Source organism: Oryctolagus cuniculus, chromosome 12 (genome assembly GCF_051225735.1).
Source record: "Oryctolagus cuniculus isolate XC-2025 breed Fujian yellow rabbit chromosome 12, ASM5122573v1, whole genome shotgun sequence".
Lineage (NCBI taxonomy): Eukaryota > Metazoa > Chordata > Mammalia > Lagomorpha > Leporidae > Oryctolagus > Oryctolagus cuniculus.
The window spans coordinates 71459110-71483673 of NC_142878.1; the positions used below are offsets into that span (position 1 = coordinate 71459110).

Here is a 24564-nt window from a genome sequence, read left to right on the forward strand (position 1 = left end):
GAGTTGAGATTCTGTCTTGGCTCTGTATTCCTTCAGTATGTGAACAAATCACCTATTCTTATGTTTGCTGGTTTTCATGATTCCATTCTGTCTTGTAAATTCAAAGTATGTAAGAAAACTACTTTGAAAAATTAGCATGACATATAAAAGGATGATATTAGTAAGATACAGCTATAAAGTTATATGGAAGTATCTTTAATAGAATATTTGTATATAATTGAAGTACTGTAAACATTAAACATTTAATTGATTATCATACATAAAATGATAATTTGTATATTATTCAGCAGATGAAGTAATCAGTCATAACAGTCATATTAAAGGTGTCTTAACTGATATCCTCATTTCTTTTAAAGTCTTCCATTTAACTTTCTTTAGTTAATTTCTAATTTTTTTAATTTCTAATGCTATAATTTCAAAGACTATCATTTTAAAAATAATAAGTCTTCAAAATTTATGGGTCAATGTTTAATTCATTTTCTTTAAGGCAAGAATGAACAGACTGAGTCTTGGATGTAAATCAACCACAAAGAGCTACATGTTTTATTTAATATTAATATAACCCTAGGAAATTAGGAATCAACTGCCAACCTGCCCTGGAGTTGTGTTCAGATACTATCGATCTAATTGTGATACATTATCTTTGCCTTACAAATGGAACTGACAACTGGAGAGGACCTCCTGGAGGATTCTAAGGCAGCTCATTTTGCAGATGAGAAGACTAAGGCTTCCTTCTTTCATATTACTGTATTTTTATAATTGTGTTCAATGTAAGCCATTTCAAATTCTTTTGAAGGTAGATGAGAAAAACTCCTCAATAAGCAAAAATCCACAAAGAACTAAACCCCCAATTAACTAACTTGTCTGCCTGTGGGCTGGAGTGCAGAACTCCAACTTGCTGTCCAGTTCTCTTCATAACTACACCACTCCACCTCAGCTGCAGAAAAACACCATTTCCCTAAGTTTGAATAAAACCATTTGAAGAAAGCACACCAAAATCAACACGAAAGACGCGAACAAAATTCACAAATGGCCTTCCAGAAAACTGTTGGAAATATTCAGATAACCTGAGAAGTATTTACTTTTATACTGTGTAAAATTTTGCTTTTATAATAGTCAATTCCTGTAAAGTGCAAAATCACAAAACTACTTTAGGTAACAAGACATGTTGCATGTATTTCAGAGTGTGAATATCATTGAGGTGGGGAGTTCATACGGGAGACATGAATGCACTGCCTATTCTAAATGACTGAGGATTGGGTGAGAAGCCTGAGACTAGACACTGGCCGGCCTTTGCCAAGACCTCAAGATGTGTGATGTACTGACAGCATAACGCTGTCTTTCCGTGTGACTTATTTAAGAGCCAAGATTGCAAATTGTGGCAGAATCTAAGCAGCACAACCTCAGTGATACACATACCTGAATTCTGTGCAGGACACGGCTGGCAAGGCTCCCCAAATGCATACTCGGTGCTGGCACAGCAGCATTCAGACTTAGTAACAGCACCAAACAAGGGTTTGACACACTGGCCTCTCTTGTATCCACCGTAGCATGTGCTCCGCATGTGGGTGTCTAAATAGGAAGAAGCATCTATCAACACACTGTCACTTAAAACAGATGAAAAACCCTCAGGTCAAAGTTGAAACTGGTTTTATTTATCCATCATCTCTGTTCTAACGCATAGAGAATGCCTCTGATACTAGGGTTCAATAGAAAGAAAAAAGCAAACACAAAAATATATATAGCTCCAAGCACTGGAGGGTAAAGGGCTACACTCAGGTTTTTTTAGAGGTCCTTAAGTGTTGCAGTTACATCTTACTCAATTTTGTCTTTCTCAGGCCTACGCAGAGCAGATACCTAATAAATGCTGAATTAATGATGGATGAATGTGGAGTCTCATCCAATGATAAGTAAGACTTGTATTAGGAAAGTGGCCTATCCCCAAATAAATACGCAATTACTAAATTTATAAATTAGGAGTACTTTCTAAAAAAAAGAGTGAAAGTCTAATCTGTAAAATGTTCCGTATATAAATCTGTAACTGTTGGTCAACTACGCAGTGTTATCTTTACCACCAGTGAAAGAGTTTCCAGCTACACCCAATCATTTCCCAATTCCAAGGGATTACTGAATGTCTGTCTTAAAAATAATATGGATAAAGTTTGCATCTACTTCTCAACAATTCTTGTACTTTTATAGAGCCACACAAAACTACTGTCATACACATTTCTGGATTATTCTTGCTATCTTTTATATCTGTACTTCTCTCGGACATTTAATTCTCTCTCAAATGTTCACTGTGAGATAATCAGCATAAACAGGGCCATTATCAGCAAAGGTGGGCTGGAGAAAATTGAGGACTACTATGTGATTAGGGGAAAGAGGAAAGAAGAAGAGGAGCAGAATTCCTTTGCTTTGCATCTATCCCAGCTCATCTTTCATTCCTTAAAGTAACATCATATTTATGCAAGGAGAAAACAGATCCTGTTGGTTTGTTGCTCAGTAATTAATTATTCATTAATCCTCAGTTACAGTAGACTGCTTCTATGATTAGTGGGACCTATTGATTGCTAGAGGGTTGTCTTCTAACAGAAGTGTAGCCACAGCGTTTTCTTACCGACACACACACGTCCATCCAGACCCACGGCCAGTCCAGGGAAACATTCACATCGGTAGGAGCCATCAGTGTTCACGCAGCGTCCATTCATGCAGATCCCAGGTGTTTCACACTCATTAATATCTGTGGTAGACAGAGGCATGCATTAAAAATGAAGTGACTTGAATTTAAAATTATAACACGTTTACAATTATTTATAACACTTGACAAAGGGGAAGATGGAAATCAAAAGGCAACATAAACAAAAATAACTCAATGCGATTCATTTTCATTTCCCATTGAATGTACGTAGCAAAATCAAGAAATTAACTATTGAGCCTATTACTCTGCATAAAAAGCTACTTCAGTAAAATCCTAGGAGTTTTTTTTTTTAATTCATTTAAAATAAGAATCAGAATCTTGATGTGAATGGAAGGGGAGAGGGAGTGGGAAAGGGGAGGGTTGTTGGTGGGAGGGACGGTATTGGGGGGGGAAGCCATTGTAACCCATGAGTCGTACTTTGGAAATTTATATTCATTAAATAAAAGATAAAAAAAAAATAAGAATCAGAAACTCAAGAACGGAATTGGAGGAAGAAGAAAAATGACTGCTGAACAATGGTTTTGTGTGCTGCATGAATCGGTCAGAAACCTCGCCTGAAAAGCAACCGTATCCTTGTCCTCAGCAGGAAGTGTTTCCTGTTGGTATTCAACACCCAGATTGATGTCCATTCCAGTATCTGCTACCCCTTAGCTCTCTGGGACAATTACCCTACCATGAAGAGATGTACAACTAAAGCCTTGATGGAAAATCGTAGAAAAGGAATAAATGATTTTAACGACCTTCCTTGGCCAATATAGTACTACAAGCAAATGGAATCTGGCAGAGATGTCTTCCTCAAACATTACGAGTATTTTATAGTATCACAAATATATATTTAGGTAGTTTTGGTAAAGAATTTATTGGATGCATGCTAATAATAGTGAAATTTTTCTCTCTCAAAATGGGGAAATAGAAAAGGTACCAAAATTGTCTTTGGGAAAACGTGTGATACTTAGAAGCTAGTCACTTTTATAGCAACTCCTTTTAGAATACACTCATGCAGCTTGTGTATGTGACCATTTTCTTTCTTCTGACCTTAAAAAGGCAAATTGAGAGTAAAACACCTCCACGCTTTACTTAGCTTGTGTTGTTTGGCACAAAATACATTCAGATGGTCCAAGATTCTGTGTACAGATTGTATTTAAAACAGCAGTTACATTTAAGTACATGAACTCAAATTGGTTCAGCTACTCTGGCCATTTTTTTGGTCAAGAGGAGACCTACAGTAAAACAGTGGGACTGTAGTTTAAGAAGCAACACAATAGCTTTTTAACAGGCACAGAGATGTACTGTAGGTCCATTACTGAGTCAGCAGCCTCAATTCTTAGGAAGTGATTGGAGAAGCCATATTTTTCATCAGATCACATAACTACAAAAAAGTGTAAATTAACTGTATTTTAAATGAGCATTGTTGATTCTGCATTGAACAATCACATCTTTGTGGGCTCAGAACCAAGACTTAGGGCTAAGTGAAAATCTTGTCCGTGGCACAAAGAGAAAAACTATAGAAAGGAAGAATTTCGGCCAACGCCGTGGCTCAATAGGCTAATCCTCTGCCTGCGGCGCCAGCACACCGGGTTCTAGTCCCGGTTGGTGTGCTGGATTCTGTCCCAGTTGCCCCTCTTCCAGGCCAGCTCTCTGTTATGACCCGGGAGTGCAGTGGAGGATGGCCCAGGTCCTTAGGCCCTGCACCCGCATGGGAGACCAGGAAAAACACCTGGCTCCCGGCTTTGGATCAGCGTGGTGCGCCGGCTGCAGCGCGCTGGCCACAGAGGCCATTGGAGGGTGAACCAACGGCAAAGGAAGACCTTTCTCTCTGTCTCTCTCTCTCTCACTGCCCACTCTGCCTGTCAAAAATTAAAAAAAAATAAAATATAAAAATAAAAAATAGAAAGGAAGAATTTCAGCATATAAGGGATTATTTTCTTATTTCTTCCTTGAGTCTTATTTTAATATGTGTATTTTATGCCCTATACACTAGCAAAAGAAGACACAGATAACAATACAGATATCTCTCTGTCTCTTCCTCTTTCTTCTTTAAACCAGAATGCTAAAGTCAGAGCACATCATTGAAATCTTCAGCACTCTTAAATGAATGGAACAATCCATTTATTGATAAGAGACTATTTCACTGGTTATCAACAGTTGCCAAACCTGCTTTCATCGATGAGGTCACACTGTCTTCTGAAATAGCATTATCTATTGGCTATACTTAATCCTGAGAGGCTGCACCAGGTCACCAGTGCCTGTCGGCACTGGAAGTGAACCTCAGTGTGCTTTGTGTATCAGCACAGAGTATGTGTTCTTGCAGAAAGTTTGCTCACAAAGGGGCTTTCACATTTCCTTCTGTTATTTTGTTTGGAAGCCTAATTCCAAATATTTCAGCAATCATTCCTTCCCTTTTCCTTTTTACTTGTAGAACACCTAATTTGCAAAGTCTGACACTTTGTTTTAGGCTGTCTTACATTGTAGAATATTTCTGTGTGTTAATCCTGTCTTCCTATATAAGTTTCTCCCAGCACTGGACTCAAAAGTACAGAAACCATTTTCCTGCTTCAAATGGAAAAGTTCAACTGTTTTTCCCTTGCTGTGAAGACAGATCTGCACAATATTAAGAGCCATTGATGTGAAGGTCATAGAGAATGTAAGTAAACAGCCAAGGGCTAGAAGCTCATATAACCTGAAGAGAAAGCACATCTTGCCAAGGACTTAATAAAATAAAGCTTTCTTCCCTAACACCTTTCCCAAAGGTGCCCACTAGGGACACTCAAGGAAGAAGCACCAAAGGACTTTGCCCTGCTTTCTCAACCTTCAATAGCCTGGTGCTCTACACTTGTGTATCTGAAATTATGAACAAGTGCTCTAACTATAGAATTTTAGCAGATTTGCTGGACCTGTTTTGAATAAAAGATTCTTACAGAAGAATAGCTCCAGATTTAGTGCCTAAGAGCAGTAGTCATTTACCCTCAACTACATAAGGCAGGGTTCTTCTCAGGACCCCAATTTTCAACAGCACAAATAAACATTCCTCATTTTTGCTTCAATACCTCGGATAATGAGATTATTTCAAAATGTACCAGGCTAAACAGTAGACTTTGGTTTATTTCTCGTATATAATCCTGCTTTCTTTTTTGCTTATGTAATTAGCTAAAACCTAAACAAGTTGTCCATGGGAAAAAAAAAAAATCTCTGTTTCTCAAGATACCTGGAGGAAATCTTGAGAGAGCTCACTGCAGATAAAGAGGGTTTACGATGTTGTCCACAGAAGAAGTTGTAAGAGGCAGCAAAAGACAGCCACCAAGAAGCCTACACGCCATTGCTCCCCAGTGGGAAAGAAGAAGCAGATCTGAGCTTATTGAGAAAGATGTTCACTCCTTTTGGAAGACCAGTTGGCAGTGCGGCTTATTTATATGCTATGTAGCCTTTCAGCCTCCTCTGGGGAGACCGCAAACGCCTGTTCTGAAATAAGAACAGCCTTCTGGGCATAAACTGTAGCTCTTTGGATGGCTCAAGTTTTAGAAGAAGTTCCAGTCAGGTTTCCTAAACCAAAATTAGGGACATTTTAAATGGGGAGAATCAGTAAGGAAAATAGAACCGCTAAACAGTCTAGAGAAGAGAAAATGCAGGTGAATAAAACGGATTCAGTTTTATAGCACAAACCTTTGCAATAACGCCCATCTGAGGCCAGCTGGAATCCAGGTTTGCAAATGCATTTAAAACTACCATCTTCATTGATACACATCCCATTAAGGCACATGTTCCGTATGCTGCATTCATCCATGTCTGAGAAAATGCAAAAGATATATTTTCTTACTAGCAGAAGAGTAAATTTACAAGGATGAATATAATTCTGTTTCTTCACACTTCTTTCTTTTTAAAAATTATGACCTGAGGCTACTTTTCACCTAAATTATATCATACAAAGAGAAGAGGGGCCATATGAAATATCTATTTCAAGTTTTGACATGTGCATGTAAATTCTAGGGCTAGAAATATATGAGGATATTTCAGGAAAATGGAATTATAAGATGTTTATTTTGGTGCTAGAAAAATTCAGATTATATGCATATACACACAATTTATATAAATCTAAATGTGTGCATACATAAATTTGACCCAACAGAAGTTACCAGGATCTATTTTAGGAAAAGCAATTTGTTCCTAAAATTGTTTTTCATTTTCTGAATTTTTCCAAACTGAAAAATTACTGATGGGCATATTTATTCCATAGATTCTTATTCTTTCTAACATACTGACAATGAAAATAAAATGAAAACTAAGACTAGCGGAATTTGAAATGTACTTATAAAAGCTACAGCCTGATTCTTTACAAAGTAGAAATCAGAAGGCAGCTTGTAATTTGGAACAATTTCAAAGAGAGATAAAAAAATGGATTTTTTAAAATGCAAGGTGTGAGTGTGCATTAAAGCCACACCAGCTAACTCACAACTCCCAGACCATATGGACCATTCTTTACATTCAGCAGTATGTTATTTTACTGAGTATTATTAGCCTGCTCTTCTAGACTCGATGTGTTTTCACTTAGAGGCTTTAGTCAGACCAAAGTAATTTATGACTTTTTTCCTTTCTTTTTTTTTTTTTTTAAACAGGATTCTACCCCAACTGAGAATTTTGGCATTAAGTCTTTGAATTGAATCACTGAGATAATATTCTGCCAAAAATGTTTCTAAGAACAATTTTGGAATTCTTTTAATGTATGAATAGATTCCTGGGACCTTTCCCAAAGACATTGGGAAACACGATAAGGAACATTCTTCACTTTTTGCTAAAGGTCTATGTGGTAAAACTCATCAATAATAGTCATATTTGCTATTCGGGAGAAAATATGGCAGGGGAAAAAGACAAAAAGTTTGAAGCAAGCCAATTCGAAATGAGGTGATTAATTCAAGAAGCAATTATAAAAGGCTGGCTCTTAATAGTAAATGTTTCTCTTCAGCAAATTTCACATTTTCAGATATTGATTAGTTATATGTTATTACTGGAAAGACACTTTGGACATAAGGATTATTAGTGACTGCAGTATGTATGAGCTTAGGTATGTCCTATTTTTTAAAAAAAAATACTCAAATTGGGATTGTCTAAAACTAGAAAGTAATGACTTATGCTTTAAAATTTCCATCACCACCAGGAATCCTTAAGTGGCAAATTTTCTCAGTATATTAAAATGTGATTTGACTCACAAATATGTGATTTAAAGATATGAAGATTATGGAAGATCAGGCTTGCCTCTCAATTAAGAAAATGGAAAATATGGTACTTGATACTCTGTCCTTTCACTTAATCTTTAGTGTGGTCTTCTTAAAGACTCCTTAGGGGGCCAGCACTGTGGCATAGCAGGTAAAGCCGCCACCTGCAGTGCTGGCATCCCAAATGGGCGTCAGTTCGAGTCCCGGCTGCTACACTTCCGATCCAGCTCTCTGCTATGGCCTGGGAAAGCAGTGGAAGATGGTCCACGTCCTTGGGCCCCTCACTCTTGGCTCCTGACTTTGGATCATCCCAGCTCTAGCCATTGCAGCAATCTGGGGAGTGAACCAGCGGATGGAAGACCTCTCTCTCTCTCTGTGCCTTTCCTTCTTTCTGTGTGTAACTCTTTCAAATAAATACATAAATCTTTTTTTTTAAAAGACTCCTGAGATTGCAGCAATGGCAAAAGAGGGATAAAATGATTGCACTGTTGTTACCTTCACAGTTCCTTCCATCTCGTGTGACGTGAAAGCCCGCGTTACACACGCAGTGGAAACTGCCATCCGTGTTGATGCAACGTCCATTACTGCAGATCCGGCCATTCTGTAAACATTCATCAATGTCTAAATCAAAGTTAAAAGGGAATAAAGAGCTGTAATTAAGGGATTTAAAATTATGTTACTTCTTCCTTCTCCATTCTCAAACTAATGATCTCAGTCTTTGGATCTAATTATTTAATAAGTTTGGGTATCAAACAATATGATGCTTAGGATGATCAGAGTTTGAAAGACATAGGACAAGAAAACAATACCACATTCACTTTAACCCTAATTTCTAATAGAACTCCCTAAATCTCAACTCTATAAACAGATTCTTCATCATTTTCCCAGGTAATTTATTAAGCCAGTAGATATCTCTACTTCTAGTGAATTTTGGCTAGTATCTTTCAACACATAGCTAAAAAGGAAGATCTTATAGCTGTATCAGAACAATAAAATAGACATGCTTTGTAAAAGAAACATTTCATTTATTTCCACCTAAAAATCCTTAATCACATGACTCTGAAATGCCTGCTTTTCATACGGCATGGACTTCTGATCCAGGTACAGTTTTATTGCCTATATATTCTTAGGAGTTTTTAAAATAACTTTTTGAGGATTCTATCTACCCAGTAAAATATTGGTACTGTGAGGGTATTTACTCCTTTTTTCCTATAGGGCCTAATATTATGCAAAAGTAAACAATAGAGCTTGACATGGAGATGAGAAAAATGGCGATTACTTAAATAACCAGTAGCTGATCTCTTATTTAAAGAGGAATAATCATCCCGAACAGGACCACATGGTAACCTGGAGTATCTGTTTCCCTCAGTTTCTGGGAGCTACAAACCTGCATGAACATCAAAGAGAACGAACACAAACTGCCTTGTCTACCCAGCATATACAATAGTTCCCAGGGCCCATCCTCAGGACACAGGGGCCAGGTTGCTGTGTTTAGCTGGACAGAGACAGACCTATCCATGCAGAGTTCAGGCCACACTTGCTTGAGTGCAAGCACCTTGCGCAACCCCTGAACAAGAATGTGTGTTCACGGCACATGGGTTATTCTGTCTACCCTGCGTCTGCCTGGTGTCTTGCGGTTGACCCTCAGACGCACTTTCTTTCTGGGCAGATCCTGCAGTGGTTTCCACACGAGTCATTGGACTAGCTGAGGCAGTCTGGGCTTTTCTTCTGTCTGATCTTTGTGCCAACAGCCTACAATCCTTTTTCTCTCTCATTTATTTCTTAATCCTTGCTAAAATCTAGCTTGCTCCACACTCCAAAAAAATAGTAAAAGCCATATATTCTTGAGTAGACTTTTTTCTTAAGGATTCTGTAATTTTTTGAGGCCCCATGTTAGAATAAACAGGATAAAGATTTTATCTGTTTCTCTTGTTGCCAATTTTAGAATGCCACAGAGTCTGCCAGTGGCCTCGTAAGACAGATTACAAGCTTGCCATTCAAATTTCCCCTCTATTGTATTTCTGTGGGTCTCTTCTGTCTCCGATTTAAGCCTCTCGTGTACTCTTCTCATCTAGGTCCACAGCCTTTTGGACAATGCTGGGACAATATTTATCTACCAAATAATGTGACTGCATCTTTAATCCCTTAAGCTCAGATCAGCTTAGCACTGGCTTTTAAAAAAGACAATGCTCAAGTGTGTAGGTCCTCCTGTCTCTAAGAAATCACGTCTCACTGGTGACAACCACATACATTTGCACCGCCTCACCCCTGCCCCTTGCTTACTTTTTGCTTATTTAACAGTCTACTCTCTTGACAGTGATAACCTTTCTATTTTCTACTATTCCAAAATGCCCATTATACTGTTTTATATGCTAATTATTTTAAATAACAGTTATGTTGAGAAGATTCTCAACTCGGCTAAATATTCAACCTTCCCAAATTTATAATTCAGTAAGTAGGCCATTAATAGAAAAATAAGCAGGTTGAAATGCTGTGTTCCAGATGTTTTTCTGCTCAGAATTGCCATTTATATGCAATGTAGTAAAATACACCAATAGAGAACCAATTCTACGTTGGAATCAAATTTAAAGACTTCAGAACTAGTTCACTAATAAAAATTAAAACATCTATACATATTCAACTCAAATGCAGCAATTTTGTTAAAACAAGCAAATAAAATTAACTCATGAATGTCTGCCAATTTTTTTACAGTGATATAAACTTCCATACCTTATTTTGTATTTAATTTTAACAGAGAGTTTGCTTATTTTTATCTGGCTTTATTGGGTTAATGATCCAGTTTATTTTGTGCCAAATTTATGGATAGAGTCCCTGAGGGTAGGCAGTATAACATTTCTGTCCCAGAAACTTAGTACATAAAAGTCATTTAGTAAAAGACATGTTGGATGTCTTAATAAATTAAGGAACTGGTAAACCTGAAAGGACATTTTCATGAGGGGGCCTTTATAGCAAAGCTTCTCCAGCTTTCATGTGCACACAGATCACTGGGGTGAGACGGGGCTCCCGGGAATAAATGCTGCTTCCGATTCCGTGGGTGGGGCCCGGGAGTGCGCATCTCCAGAAGGCTCCCCGACCGCGCTGCTGCCGGCCACACCAGTGAGCAGTACAGACTTACACGCAGCTTCCCGAGCCTTGAAGACCCTTCCATTAAGAAATTAACTGCATACAATTTCACTGGAAACCTTCCTCAGTTTCTGAATCCCAAACGACAACCTCATTCTCTGACTCAGATGAACAATCCTTGGGCCATTACAATGAAACGAAAAAGTAGTGACAATGAGAGACTCCTGCAGGCACGGCAGCATCTTTTAAAACAATCTGAACGTTTGTCAGATTTCATGGCACCATCCTTCAGAGCGATGGTATTGGGAAGGAAGTGCAAAAAGCAATTGGACCATCTTAGCCTCTTCTGGCAAGAGTTAGTTAATAACGATCCACCGAACTCTTTGGAAGCCAACCCCTCATTCGGCACAAATGCCTCCTGCTCCACGTGAGGACCGTACCTCGGCACTCTGTCCGGGTGAGTGTGCTCTGATAGCCAGCTCGGCACTGGCAGGTATACGAGCCCTGGTTATTAATACATTCTCCACCAGCACAGGGGTTTTTCTCACATTCATCAACATCTGCAAAACACAAGGGTATTTTAGAGAGAAATTGGTTAGCAAAAGTTCATAATTCTAAGACTTTAATGGTTTCTTTTACATGAATAAAGCATTTTCCTTTTAAGAAACAGACAGCATAATGAAAGAATCTTTTTCTTTCTTTCTACTATAATACACTAGCCATTGGAAGACTGGTTGAGAAATTAAAGTGTATTATTTTCATGTGTCTTTTTTTTTTTTTTCAGAGAAAAATTTCAAACTCGTAGCTACTCAACACGCCAAGCTAATAAACATTTTCTCTTCTGAGAGTCTGGCTGCGGAACATCAAACAGACTAACATTTCAGAAGTGGCTTCTGGATAAGATTCTGAGTATCTCTTGAAGTCCGATTTCTTTCAATAAAAAGGCCTAACTGTATCTAAGCATCCCTAGCTGAGCTCCACTAAGGATGTTAGAACAAAACATGAAGCTACTATTGTTTAACGGGCAGTTCTCACCTACTGTACAGTCTGCCTTATTCTCAGATGTCCTCAACACAAAGGTTCCGGCTAGTTTCATAGGTGCTTGGAATTGTGAGTATACTCAGAAGTAAGCTGGCTTATCTTCCCTTACTTGTGAAGACGAGGGAGCTATAGCTTAGGGAAGATAACCCACAAGTCCACATGCTTCCTGGTGGCAGAGGCAGGTCTGACATCACATTCCCCAGCCCTGAGATAAATATTCCCTCTTCCGCCCAGCCCTGATGACCTGTGGAAGGACACTGCCTATCACCAGGAAAGACATGGCTTGAGAACACAGGAGCCACTCATTCCTGCCTGATTTATCATTACAGAATTGAAATTTACAGCAGAATTAAGATATAAATTTGTTTACAATAAATAAGTAAATGGCAATGGATTACTTTTCCAATGCAAAAAATTCATTATTCTCGTGTTACTTTTCTTCCCTTCATTAGCTTAAGGGCCATGTCAACAATTTAAATGTTTTCCCTTCGGTTTTTTAAAAATGCACGCACTTAAAAATATTTTTATATTTATTTATTTGAAAGGCAGAGGAGAGAGAGAGAGAGAGAGAGAGAGATCTTCCACCCATTGTTTCAATACTTAAATGGTTGCAACAGCCAAGTCAGAGCCTGGAGGAAGCCAGGAGCCTGAAACTTCATCCTGGACTTCCACATGGGTGGCTGGGTCCCGATTCTGAAGCCATCTTCCATCGCCTTCTCGGGTGCATTAGGAAGATGCTGGATTGGAAGTGGACCAGCTGGGACTAGAACCAGCACTTCCATGGGATGCTGGCATCCCAGAGGCAGTTTAACATGCTGCACCCCAATGTCAGCTACTAAAATTTTTATTTATTTGAGAGTCATAGAGACACAGATGTATATATTTATAGATTGATAGACAGGTTCATGCCCACAACAGTTCATGCTGGGCCAAATCAAAGCTGAGAGCTGGGGACTCAATGCAGGTCATCCACATGGGTGGGAGAGAACCAAACACCTGAACCAACATCTGTTGCCTTTCAGAGTCTGTATAGGCAGATATCAAACTCAGGCAGTCTAATATGAGATGCAGGTATTTAACCAGTATCTTAAATGCTAGGCCAGGCCAGTGCCGCGGCTCACTTGGCTAATCCTCTGCCTGCCGCGCTGGTACCCCAGGTTCTAGTCCAGGCTGGGGCGCCGGATTCTGTCCCGGTTGCTCCTCTTCCAGTTCAGCTCTCTGCTGTGGCCCGGGAAGGCAGTGGAGGATGGCCCAAGTGCTTGTGCCCTGCACCTGCATGGGAGACCAGGAGTAAGTACCTGGCTCCTGGCTTCAGATCGGTGCAGCGCGCTGGCTGTAGTGGTCATTTGGGGGATGAACCAACGGCAAAGGAAGACCTTTCTCTCTGTCTCTCTCTCTCTCACTGTCTAACTCTGCCTGTCAAAAAAAAAAAAAAAAAAAAAAAAAAAAAAAAGCTAAGCCAAATACCAATCCTTTTCTTGAGTTTTTAATGACTACCAAGAGTTAGTAAGTTACCCATTTAATTTACTAAAATGTGAACAATCTGTGAGATCATAAATTTGCATTGTGTTAGGCCCCTAAGTTTGAGCTAATTTGTTGAAGCACCGATAGAAAACCAATGCAGTCATGGAACAGAATGGCAATAGACTCTTGGGCCAACATAGTCATCAATCACGTACCGATACACTCCCCGCGGAGATCCAGCTGGAATCCTTTGTTGCACTCACACCTGTAGCTCCCAGGAGTTGGAATACAACGTCCATTTTGACACAGATAGCGGACCAACTGGCAGTAATCAGTGACATTGACTGGCAGCACCCCTAGAAGAATGACCATAAACTTAACATTAACATTTTTCATGACAATGGCACATTTCATCAGTAAATAATCTGGCAGTGATGGGGAAGATGTAGAGTCCTAAGGGAAGGAGAACACTCTTTAGGCAAAGGTTACTCCAACAGCAGACCAACAGAACATATTTCCACTCCTGCCAACAGAGATCACATTTATGCTGTAGCTCACAAGAGGAGATACTGCACACCAGCTAGTCTGCTTCTCCCTGTTTACCACCTCACTCCTAGCCTCCAGCTTGGGAGAATAAAAAAGGCACTGGGTTACTAGCATTTAACTTATTTACAAAGTTGCTTTTGCATTCTGTACTTCTATAACCTGAAGAATAATTTTATACCTCCTATATTATAAACTAGTCCTGTGAATCATATTTAAATCTCTCCCCGTCTAAATACTGACAGTTTGTGGACTCAAAAGGCTTCTATAGCCTAGGCAGCTCATATCAAGAGCCTAGGGTGATCACTGATGTCTTAAACAAGAGTGGTAATTGTTAAATTAACAACAGGAGGCACTATGCACTTACTTCCTGTGTAGGGCCTCTGTTCTTAATGAGTTGTACTATGAGAATTAACTGTGAAACTTGTTTTCAAACAGTACTTTGTGTGTGTGGGTGGATGTAAACTGTTGAAATCCATACTTAGTACAGAGTTGGTCTTCTGTATATAAAGATAATTAAAAATGAATCTTAATGAAGAATGGGATGGGAGAGGGAGAAGGAGATGGGATAGGAGTGGGGGTGGGAAGGTGGGTGTGAGGGGAAGAACCACTACATTCCTAAAGCTGTACCTTTATGAAATTTGTTTTCATTAAATAAAAGCATTTTTTTTTAAAAACAACTCTCTCCTAACTCTCCTATACTTGACTGAAAACATCAATAAAAAGAGGGCATTAATTGCTGGAGAATATGAAAGCCTTCCATTTTTCTCTATGCAATAGAAAAATTAAGAAACTTATATATAGTGCCACATAAATTAAAAATTTAATCAAATAGTTGATAAATGTATTTAATGACTAAAGCAACATAAACAAACAAAAATCCTTAACCTGACCAATGTATGAAAACTAGCAGATGACTTCTGGATTCTTACGTGGTGGTTCCCGCGATGGAGACGGATATGGATATTCTGCTGGTGGTCGAGGGACTGGAATTGCAGGTCCCGGAGGAAAGCCGGGAGGAACAGGATGAACTGGAGGAACGGGGCCAAGGGGTGGTGGAGGGTATTCTGGTCTCCCAGGAATGACCATAGGGACAGAGCACAGTTTGTTGAAATCCTCTGGAAAAACACAACACAACACAATAGCTGAGCTGTATCCTATGTGATAGGCCCACAGAAGTCACTCTTTTTCAATAGTCTTTAAATAAATTTGATCTTCAAACCACATACCTCTATTGGAAAAAAAGAAAAAAACCCAGCTGACTTTATCCCCATTTTTAATAGCTATAACAATAACCAAACTGGAATGATCATTCAAAAGCAAAGCAAACTCCCCAAATTGTATACCACATGCTTTTCTCAAAACAACTTCTAACAAAATTCACTCCATTAAACATAAGATGCCACTTTCTCCATCAAGTCCCACCTGTGTATCCCATGGGGCCCCCATGGAGTGTACAAAAAAAGCTTGGATTTTATTTTGTATCCAACGGGAGACCACTAGAGGTCTGTGGCAGGGGTGGGCTGTGATCAGATGAACATTTTTCAAGAGCTCATTCTTACTGAATCATGGAAAATGTACTGCAGGAAGGCAGAGCTGTTACTGCAGAAGACCAGGGGCAGGATAACCATGGCTGGACTAGAGGGATAGTGATGGAACTGGCAAGAGTGGTCAGATATGAAGCATTTTTTTAGACAAACAGATAGTTTGTGGTGAAGGAGTAAGTATTAGAGCTGAGAGAATAAAACATCAAGAATGAATTTTAGTTTTCCTGTTTGCATAACGGGATGAATGTTAAGGTCCTTTTGTGGGATGGGAAAACCTGTGGTGGGGGTAGATTTGGTGTGTAGAAGCTAGGTGCCATTTTGAACATACGAGTTTTGAGATAACAGATATCCAAGTGGTGATATCACAGAGCAGGTATGTAACTGAGTTTGAAGCCTAGAGGCAAAGTTATGGCTGAATAGAAGTTTTGGAGTCATCAGAAGAAAAGCAGTATTTAAAATTATGGGATGGATGAGTTTAATCTCAGAAAATATGGATGATAAAGAGAAGGGAATATGGAACCAGGGCTCTGAGAAGCAGCCCATGGGGGAGGAGGCTACCATTGAGGAGTGGATCTGGTATTAATGCTCCATAATGATGCTCTGACTTGGTACATATTAATTAACCATCTATTTCCTTATGAATACACATTTTTAAAAAGATTTATTTACTTATTTGAAAAAAAGAGTGACAAGAGAGAGGGAGAGACAGAGAAGACAAAGCTCTTCTATCCACTGCTTCACTCCCCAAATGCACTCAACAGCCAGGCTAGATCAGGCATAAGCCAGGAGCCAGGTACTCATATGGGTGTCTCACGTGGGTGGCAAGGGCCCAGGCACTTGGGCCGTCATCTATTCCACCTCAAGCACATCAGCATGAAGTTGGATCTGAAGCAGAGGAGCCAGGATGAGAGCCAGCTCTCTGACACAGGATGTGGTGTTCCACGCAGAGACTTAACCCACTGTACCCTACATATTTCCAGGTTGACCAATATTTTCCACAATGTTGGGTCTTTATTAGAGTAAGTCATCTGTAGACTTGTGACACATTTTCTCTGGGTTTCTGAAAAGATGTGTTAAAACAGTATCTATTTTTCTGGGGGATGTATTTACTTAACTCATGTTATATATTTTACTTAACTCATGTTTCTACAAATAGCCAGATTTTGTCACAGTTCCTTTTTGAAAAATAAGCTAATCATGTGATTTTTAAATTTCCTTTTTTCTTTCTTGCCAGAATATTGATAATCTTATTATTATAATTACATACAATTATTCTCCCACAGCTAGTTTCTACACTAGTGTCAATCATCAACAAAAATGAAGCTAACATTTCTCTTTTTTTGGACTAAAATTCAACTTATTCTGATACAGTAATATGTCTTACCAAAACACATTCAGAGTCCAACCTTGTAGGACATTCTGCCCATCTCTTCATGGCTAAATACACTGAGCTAGGATATACCCTGTTGATACTTGCTAGTCCATTTCTAAAATGTCTCCAACCACATTTGACACTGACAATTCAGTTCAAATTTGTGTTTTCAGAGTAATATATTACTGAATTTTATTTATTATTTATTTGGAATTTCAACCCAAACAGATTCTGTAGTACTTGACTGAATTTGGAAAGCTTTTATACATTTTTTTTATTTTTTTATTTTTTTTATTTTATTTTTCTGACAGGCAGAGTGGACAGTGAGAGAGAGAGACAGAGAGAAAGGTCTTCCTTTGCCGTTGGTTCACCCTCCAATGGCCGCCGCGGCCGGCGCGCTGCGGCCGGCGCACCGCGCTGATCTGAAGGCAGGAGCCAGGAGCCAGGTGCTTTTCCTGGTCTCCCATGGGGTGCAGGGCCCAAGCACCTGGGCCATCCTCCACTGCACTCCCTGGCCACAGCAGAGAGCTGGCCTGGAAGAGGGGCAACCGGGACAGAATCCGGCACCCCGACCGGGACTAGAACCCAGTGTGCAGGCGCCGCTAGGCGGAGGATTAGCCTAGTGAGCGCTTTTATAAAAGCGCACCGGCGCTTTTATACATTTTTAATGCTTCCCTGACTCAGGATGCTACAATCCCTTTTGTCAAACCACAGTGGTTCTTCCTTGACATGCCACATACACCATTCCCTGAGTACTTTCTTCCACAACTTTCTGCCAGTAAGACTGCAGCTTTTCAAGGCAAGGATCATATCTAATGCATGGCTAACTCTCGCTTTCATCCTCGCCCTGCAAGCTGTACATAAGACGATTTCATTAACAATGTGTTGGATTTAATTGAATCCTAACTATATCAAGGTATTTTCTTTGCTTCCAAGTACTTGCAAGCACCAATTCAATCCTCATTTCTAAATTATTTTAGGATTTGTATAAAAGAAGTTACATAGCTGATTAGAATTTCTGCTAGTTAGGTGGATATATTACTTTAAGAATGCCATTAAATTAGTCTTAACTTCTCCAGGAAAGTGTTTCACACTGGGTCTTATACTCCTGCCTGCTTCCTACAGATTAATCCTTCCCATAAGCCCCTTTATACTCAGGATCAGAAAGCAAGGGCTAATTTTGTTCAGCTGATGTTCTTCTTGCCCACCAACATTTAGCTCAGTGATGCTGCTAATTTTGTTAAGAAGGAAAAGCTGACCAATCTAAAATCTTTCATCACCACTCTCCATCAGTTCAGAACCCAGAGCCCTGCTCCCAGAACACTTGAGCTAGCAAAAATCTACCTGCAAATTAGTTTTCTCTCCGTCTGTTTTGGCCTGGGCCTATACCAGGGTTGTGCATCTTCCAGTAACACACATGGGAGATCAGCTCTCTGCAAAACTACACACAGGAACTAGATCTGCTCCATCTGACTCCAAGAAAATCTTCCTGCACGTGTCCTCTCTCCACTATTCAAGTTCTCAACACAAGAAGGAAGCCACATCAGTGTTGCTGATTCCTAAACTAACACATGCATTTACAATGCAATTCTTCTGGTACTCAAGTCATGGGTCTTAGTATTTAGTCAGTTTCTTTCTCATCAGTGATCGAGGAAACACTGAATTAAAGAGGGTGGGTTCTATTTTTAGGCCATTTTAGACAATGAGCAACTCAAGTAAGATTTGTAACTTGAGCCGGCGCCGTGGCTCAATAGGCTAATCCTCCACCTTGCGGCGCCGGCACACCGGGTTCTAGTCCCGGTCGGGGCGCCGGATTCTGTCCCGGTTGCCCCTCTTCCAGGCCAGCTCTCTGCTGTGGCCAGGGAGTGCAGTGGAGGATGGCCCAGGTGCTTGGGCCCTGCACCCCATGGGAGACCAGGATAAGTACCTGGCTCCTGCCATTGGATCAGCACGGTGCGCCGGCCGCAGTGCGCTGGCCGCAGCGGCCATTGGAGGGTGAACCAACGGCAAAGGAAGACCTTTCTCTCTGTCTCTCTCTCTCTCACTGTCCACTCTGCCTGTCAAAAAATAAAAAAAAATTAAAAAAAAAAAAAAGATTTGTAACTTGTATATGTCAAAATATATGTAAAGATTTTATTGCTTCTTTAATCCACACATATAATTTTTAGTAATAAACAGAAATTTTATAGCAACATCTGTGGGCTGGTTTATAACTCATAATAATGGAAATTCACATTCTGTGAATAGCACATTTTAAACTATTAATATTAACTCTACATTTATCTCACCTTACATTTATAGTCTCTGCTAAATCCCCTGATTTAAACACACTTTACAGTTAACAGATTCGGGGGAGTGATGAGCCCAGTGTTTAGCTAAAATTGGTGGGAAAGATGGCACTGAAAGTTGTTCACTCTACCTGAATGTTTCCTTTAGCAAAATTTTGCTAAATACTATTGAAGTGTAGAAAAGCATGGGGAGAGGTTGGTGTCATGGCATAGTAGGTTAAGCCACAGCCTGTAATGCTGGCATTCTGTATAGGTGCTGGTTCAGGTCCCAGCTGCTCCACTTCTGATCCAGCTCACTGCTAATGCTCCTGGGAAGGCAGTGAAAGAAGGTCCAAGTTCTTAGGACCCTACCACCCACATGGGAGACCCAGAGGAAGCTCCTGGCTCCGGCCCTCACCCTGGCCCAGCCCCAACCATTGAGGCCATTTGGGGAGTGAACCAGCAGAGGAAAGACTTCTCTCTCTCTCTCTCTCTCTCTCTCTCTGCCCCCCTCCCACCCAGTAAATAAAATACGTCTGTAAAGAAAGAAAAGAAAAGAAAAGCAAGAAAAGCATGGGGAATATGGAACTACAATGATGAATGAGAACTTCTAATGGGATTTATTAAGGAGTACAAAAGCAATACAAGCACACACATAAGCACAAGGAAGGATTCAAAGGGGATTTGTGCTACAGCAACAGTAGAAACCAGACCCATGGGAGCAGAAGGAGGAAGGAGCCTCCCCAGCTGTGGTTATCTTGGGGTGGTCATGGATTAGGTCACGCTTGAGTGAGTCTTTAACAACAGGCAAGGATAGTGGGAGTGCAGAATGGGGAACAAGGACTGAACTGGCAGAAGTTTTAGGGAAAAAAAAAAACAGATTGAATTTGGGAATGTTCAGACTGGATGCAAGGAGAACTTAATCAAATAATATAACTAGTAAACAAAAGCTATTTTAAAGAACAAGAATTAAAAGTTGAACTTGGGGAGAGGGGCTGGTGCTGTGGCATAGCTGGTAAAGCCACCACCTGCAGTGCTGGCATCCCATATGGACCATGGTTCAAGTCCCAGCTGCTTCACTTCTGATCCAGCTCTCTGCTGTGGCCTAGGAAAGCAGTGGAAGATGGACCAAGTCCTTGGACCCCTGCACCTGTGTGGGAGACCTGGAAGAAGCTCCTGGCTCCTGGCTTTTAATTGGTGCAGCTCCAGCCATTGCAGCCAATTGGGGAGTGAACCAGCAGATGGAAGACTTCTCTCTCTCTCTCTGCCTCTGCCTCTGCGCAACTCTAACTTTCAAGTAAAATGAACAAATCTTTAAAAAAAATGTTAAGTACAGAAGAAACAACTCACCTGAAAAGCTCTGGGAGCTCTGAGTTATCCTATTGCTTAGAACAATACCTGGGAGCCACTGAGGACTCAAATGAGAATGCGAACACCTGCTTCCTAAAAAGCTGTTCACTGCTATTCAATGTAATAAGCAGGAGGAAGCAGGTCTTTGTGTAGACCGCTATATCTTCCCTATTTTCTCTGCCACCTATCCCATTTTCTGGAATCCCATTCATTGACTCAGATTTCCCTTAGAACAGCATCATGCACATTGCTCCTAGCTCGGGAGGGTTGTCTGGGATCCTCTGCAGACAGCTGGAAGGACTCTTACCAGTTGCTCGGATGGGACACATCTCAGGGGCAACAGTGACCCCTGGAGACCAGCATCGGCCGACATCACAGCAGCACTGCATTTTGGTTATAGACTGTGGCAGCTGGTTAGAACAGCGCCCGTTTGCCAGAGCTGTGTAACAGTATCCTGGGCGAACGTCTGAGAGAACAAAGAAACACACACGTCATTGAGATCAGACTTGTGTCAACACCCCCCGCCTCAGCACCTCCACACTTCACATGTGGCCTATGGCAGGATTCACTCACACTTCTGCCCCTGGAAGGGAAGCTGCGTGGGAATAAGGCTCAGTCAGAAATGCCTTGTCTCACACCTTTTGCCCCTGCAAGCTGGTGCACTTGGCCACAGTCCTACATTCCATACCCAAGGTGGCAATGAATGATTAAAACCATATGTGCCATAGAAAAAGAGAGACTAAGAAAATCACTGGCGGTGACAGTTGATTATTTATAGAGACATGTCTCTACTGAAGACAGACTGCGTTGTCCTCGGTTTCAAATGACTTAGTTTGAGCCACTTTAGGCAAATATTTATATAAATCTATTTTAACACAACATTAACCCTGTGCTATAATCTTCATTCTGAAAAATCTCTTTCTTATTTTTCAGTCTGAAGCTGTGAGCCAGACTTGTGAGGTTTTTTTTTTTTTTTTTTTTTTTTTTAGGAATGAGCCACTTTGCAGTCAGATCCAATGCTTAAATGCTTATTAATCAAGATTTCCTTTTGATCCGGGGCTCTAATAGATTTTATAAGGCATTAATTATTTATAAGTTCAAAATCTGCATAATTTCTTGTTCTTAGTCCTATAGGATACAAAAGTTCTAGAAGGATATTTTTTGGCATAAAGGTATCAAGCAACATGGTAAGACACATTTCTATATATCACTTTTATTAGGTTACATCATGTCTGACTGTCATGACAACATCTGACACACTGTAGTACAACTCTGGGCTACCCAAAGAAGCTCGTGACACAGGAAAAACTTTAATTCCCCATATGCCCCATATGTCTTTGAGCTACTACTCTGCAAATAAGGAGGCAGGTTAAAGGTGCAAAACACCTTTATTTACCTGACATAGATTGACAGTATAACACTCTGCAGGCAAAACATTTATCTAGGCAGTTCATATGAAAATAAAGCAATGAAAATATTATTTAGATATGTTTGCCATTTAAAGGGATAAAAGCAATAACAAAGAACATTTTACAGTCAAAAAATTTATGCTGTTTCCTTTAAGTTTGAATATAAAACAATTTTGCTCACAGAGAACCATACCTATAATTGTTATCATTTACATCACCCTTAAGAAAACAAGGCCTCCAAATCTTGAAAGTTTTGATAAATTAATACAGTGGAATAAAATAAAAATAAGGTTAGTTTAGAATCATGAAAATTCTTAACATTGAATGAAGAAGACTAAAACAAACCTAGACAAACCATAAAAGAAAATTATGGGTCAGCATTAAAGGATACAAGATTATTTCTGAAAAGCACTTAAAACCACTACCAAGTATAAATGTGCTTTCCAGAAATTTTTTGTGGTTCCAATTCCTGCACCTCTGGTCAAACTCATGGTCTCAGCAAAGACGCAGAACAAGTTTTCTTCCAGCCCAGTGCAGGATAAATGATTGGAGAAGGGGGTTCAGACAAGCGTGCGCTGTGAAGCCCCAGGGTGGCACCACCGCTGCAAAGAGGGTGGAGGAACAGAGCTTCCAACATTATAATTTGTAATGCTCCCCAGCCACTAGTGCTTCACATACTGGGGATGTAGTACATATTTTGGGCATGGAAACCAAAGGCTGTTAAGAATAGGAAGAGACATTCAAATCTGGCTTATATCCCAGCTTCAAATAAATTTGGTGGTCAAAACCCAGTGTAAACACTTGACCAAATTACGAAATCTGTACATATAATTTTCAGCATGACCTATCTTTTAGAGCAAAATTGGAACCTGCTGCTGCCAATGGCAAACTCTTAATGGGCTAATGCCTATTATTTTGTAAATTAATTACAAGACCATATTACTGCACATTTGATAGACTAATATGTTAAACCATTAGGTCAGAGACGAGACTCTTGGCCAAAATTGTGGATGTAGGAACTGAAAAAAAATTAAAAATTGCATTTGGACTACTGGTTGTCTCTGGTTTACAAATGGCACCTGCATATGTAACAATCACTTTGCTCAATTCTCTTCTTGCTAAAGGAGAATTTTTGTGGAAAATATACACAATAATTTACCCAACTTATATTTTAAGGAAAACATGGATTCTTTTTAAAAAAAAAAAAGAAGAAGTAGAAGAAGAAGAAGGAAAGGAAAAGCCATGAAAATCAGACCACTGGGAAGACTGAACCCTGGTGCGTGCCAGCCTGAAGTTTCCCAGCTCATTCTTCAGCTGTGCCACACCAGGGGGAAAGCAGCCACTTGGGGTCTGGTTCACTTTGCACAGAGGGAAAGAGGTGTCTTTGGAGTAAGCTGAAGATCCATGGGCGCCAACAAAGGAGAATGTGAGGATCTGCAGTACATCAAGGGAATAGAAGGAGACACAGATACCTTAATCTATTTTAAATCTGCCCACAGCAAGACATCTGGCAGAAAAGGAGCAGGAGAGCTTCCTCTTTTCTCCCTCTTTGTCTCAGGAACCAGAAATCACATCATACCAAAGCAAAGATATTATGGATTAATTAGGTACTTAGAGGTCACTCTAGACTTTCCACTGGTCTCTCCTAAGAAATCATTAACATCATTGTGTCCAATCAGGAGTAAGCAGTTGTAAAATCCAGACTCAGGACAGGACACCTTTATGACCCCTTGAAGTTGAAGCAACGGAGCACACTCAAACGAAAGGACAGCCCTACACAAGGTAAAATGCCAAAGGGAGCTCACAGAACAATGAAATACCTTAAAGACTTATAGGACAGAGGAAGTGCTGGGGCTGTGGAGGTCAGAGAGTGTCAGAATGTGATGACAAAGACTGTAGCTGGAATTGCACGGTTGGTGAGAAAGCTGTATGGAAGATGCTATATGCCACTGTCCACATCTGGGGCTTTCTGATAGATTCACTGGATTGGTTTTTAAGTTGTGAACTGTTTGTGTATTCTTGCCACTAGGGATAATATTGAGGGTCTCTGTGGTTGGAGGAAAATGTGAGTGCTGGAAGACGGAAATGTCACTTGGATCATTTTCCACAGCAAGTTGCCAATTATGGGCACAACGACATTCCAAGGGAGGAGAAGCAGTGCCTACTTAGGGGTATGGCAAGAGAAAGTTTAATGCACCAATGTTCATGGGGCGAATTTAGACTCTGGGCTCAGAAAGGCTCAGCTTGGAATCCCAGATTCTCACTTACTAACCATTTGGACCAAATTATTTATCATAGCTCTCTAATGCTCAGTCTTCCCATCTACAGTGCTGTTGTGAACTTTAAGTCAGATCACTGGCATTAGATACATTTCAGGCCTACGAGGTGATCCTTGAATCTGAACTCCCTACTCCATCCTGTTCCCTTTTTGTAATATGTTAGATAGACTTGACTATAAGAAAGAATTTATAAAATGTAAACCATCAGATACATAATTATATTTTAATCCTTTTTGGGATTCTCTTTGAGGGTTTAAAAGACTATCTAGTCAGGAAAAGACTCTCTGCCATGTGCTAAGGAGG

General features: G+C 40.1%; 1 protein-coding gene across 2 annotated transcripts in view; it reads right to left on the reverse strand.

Moving 5' to 3' along the window:
- Positions 1 to 24564, reverse strand: part of FBN1 (fibrillin 1) — a 258038-nt gene that overhangs the window by 95547 nt on the left and 137927 nt on the right. For both annotated transcript variants that reach the window (XM_051822402.3, XM_051822403.3), the window contains exons 10-17: positions 20881 to 21039; positions 14970 to 15155; positions 13710 to 13850; positions 11430 to 11549; positions 8401 to 8526; positions 6359 to 6481; positions 2618 to 2740; positions 1420 to 1572 (exon numbers count right to left, since the gene is read on the reverse strand). In XM_051822402.3, coding sequence (XP_051678362.1) covers positions 1420 to 1572; positions 2618 to 2740; positions 6359 to 6481; positions 8401 to 8526; positions 11430 to 11549; positions 13710 to 13850; positions 14970 to 15155; positions 20881 to 21039 — 1131 coding nt within the window. The remainder of the gene's footprint in view (positions 1 to 1419; positions 1573 to 2617; positions 2741 to 6358; positions 6482 to 8400; positions 8527 to 11429; positions 11550 to 13709; positions 13851 to 14969; positions 15156 to 20880; positions 21040 to 24564) is intronic.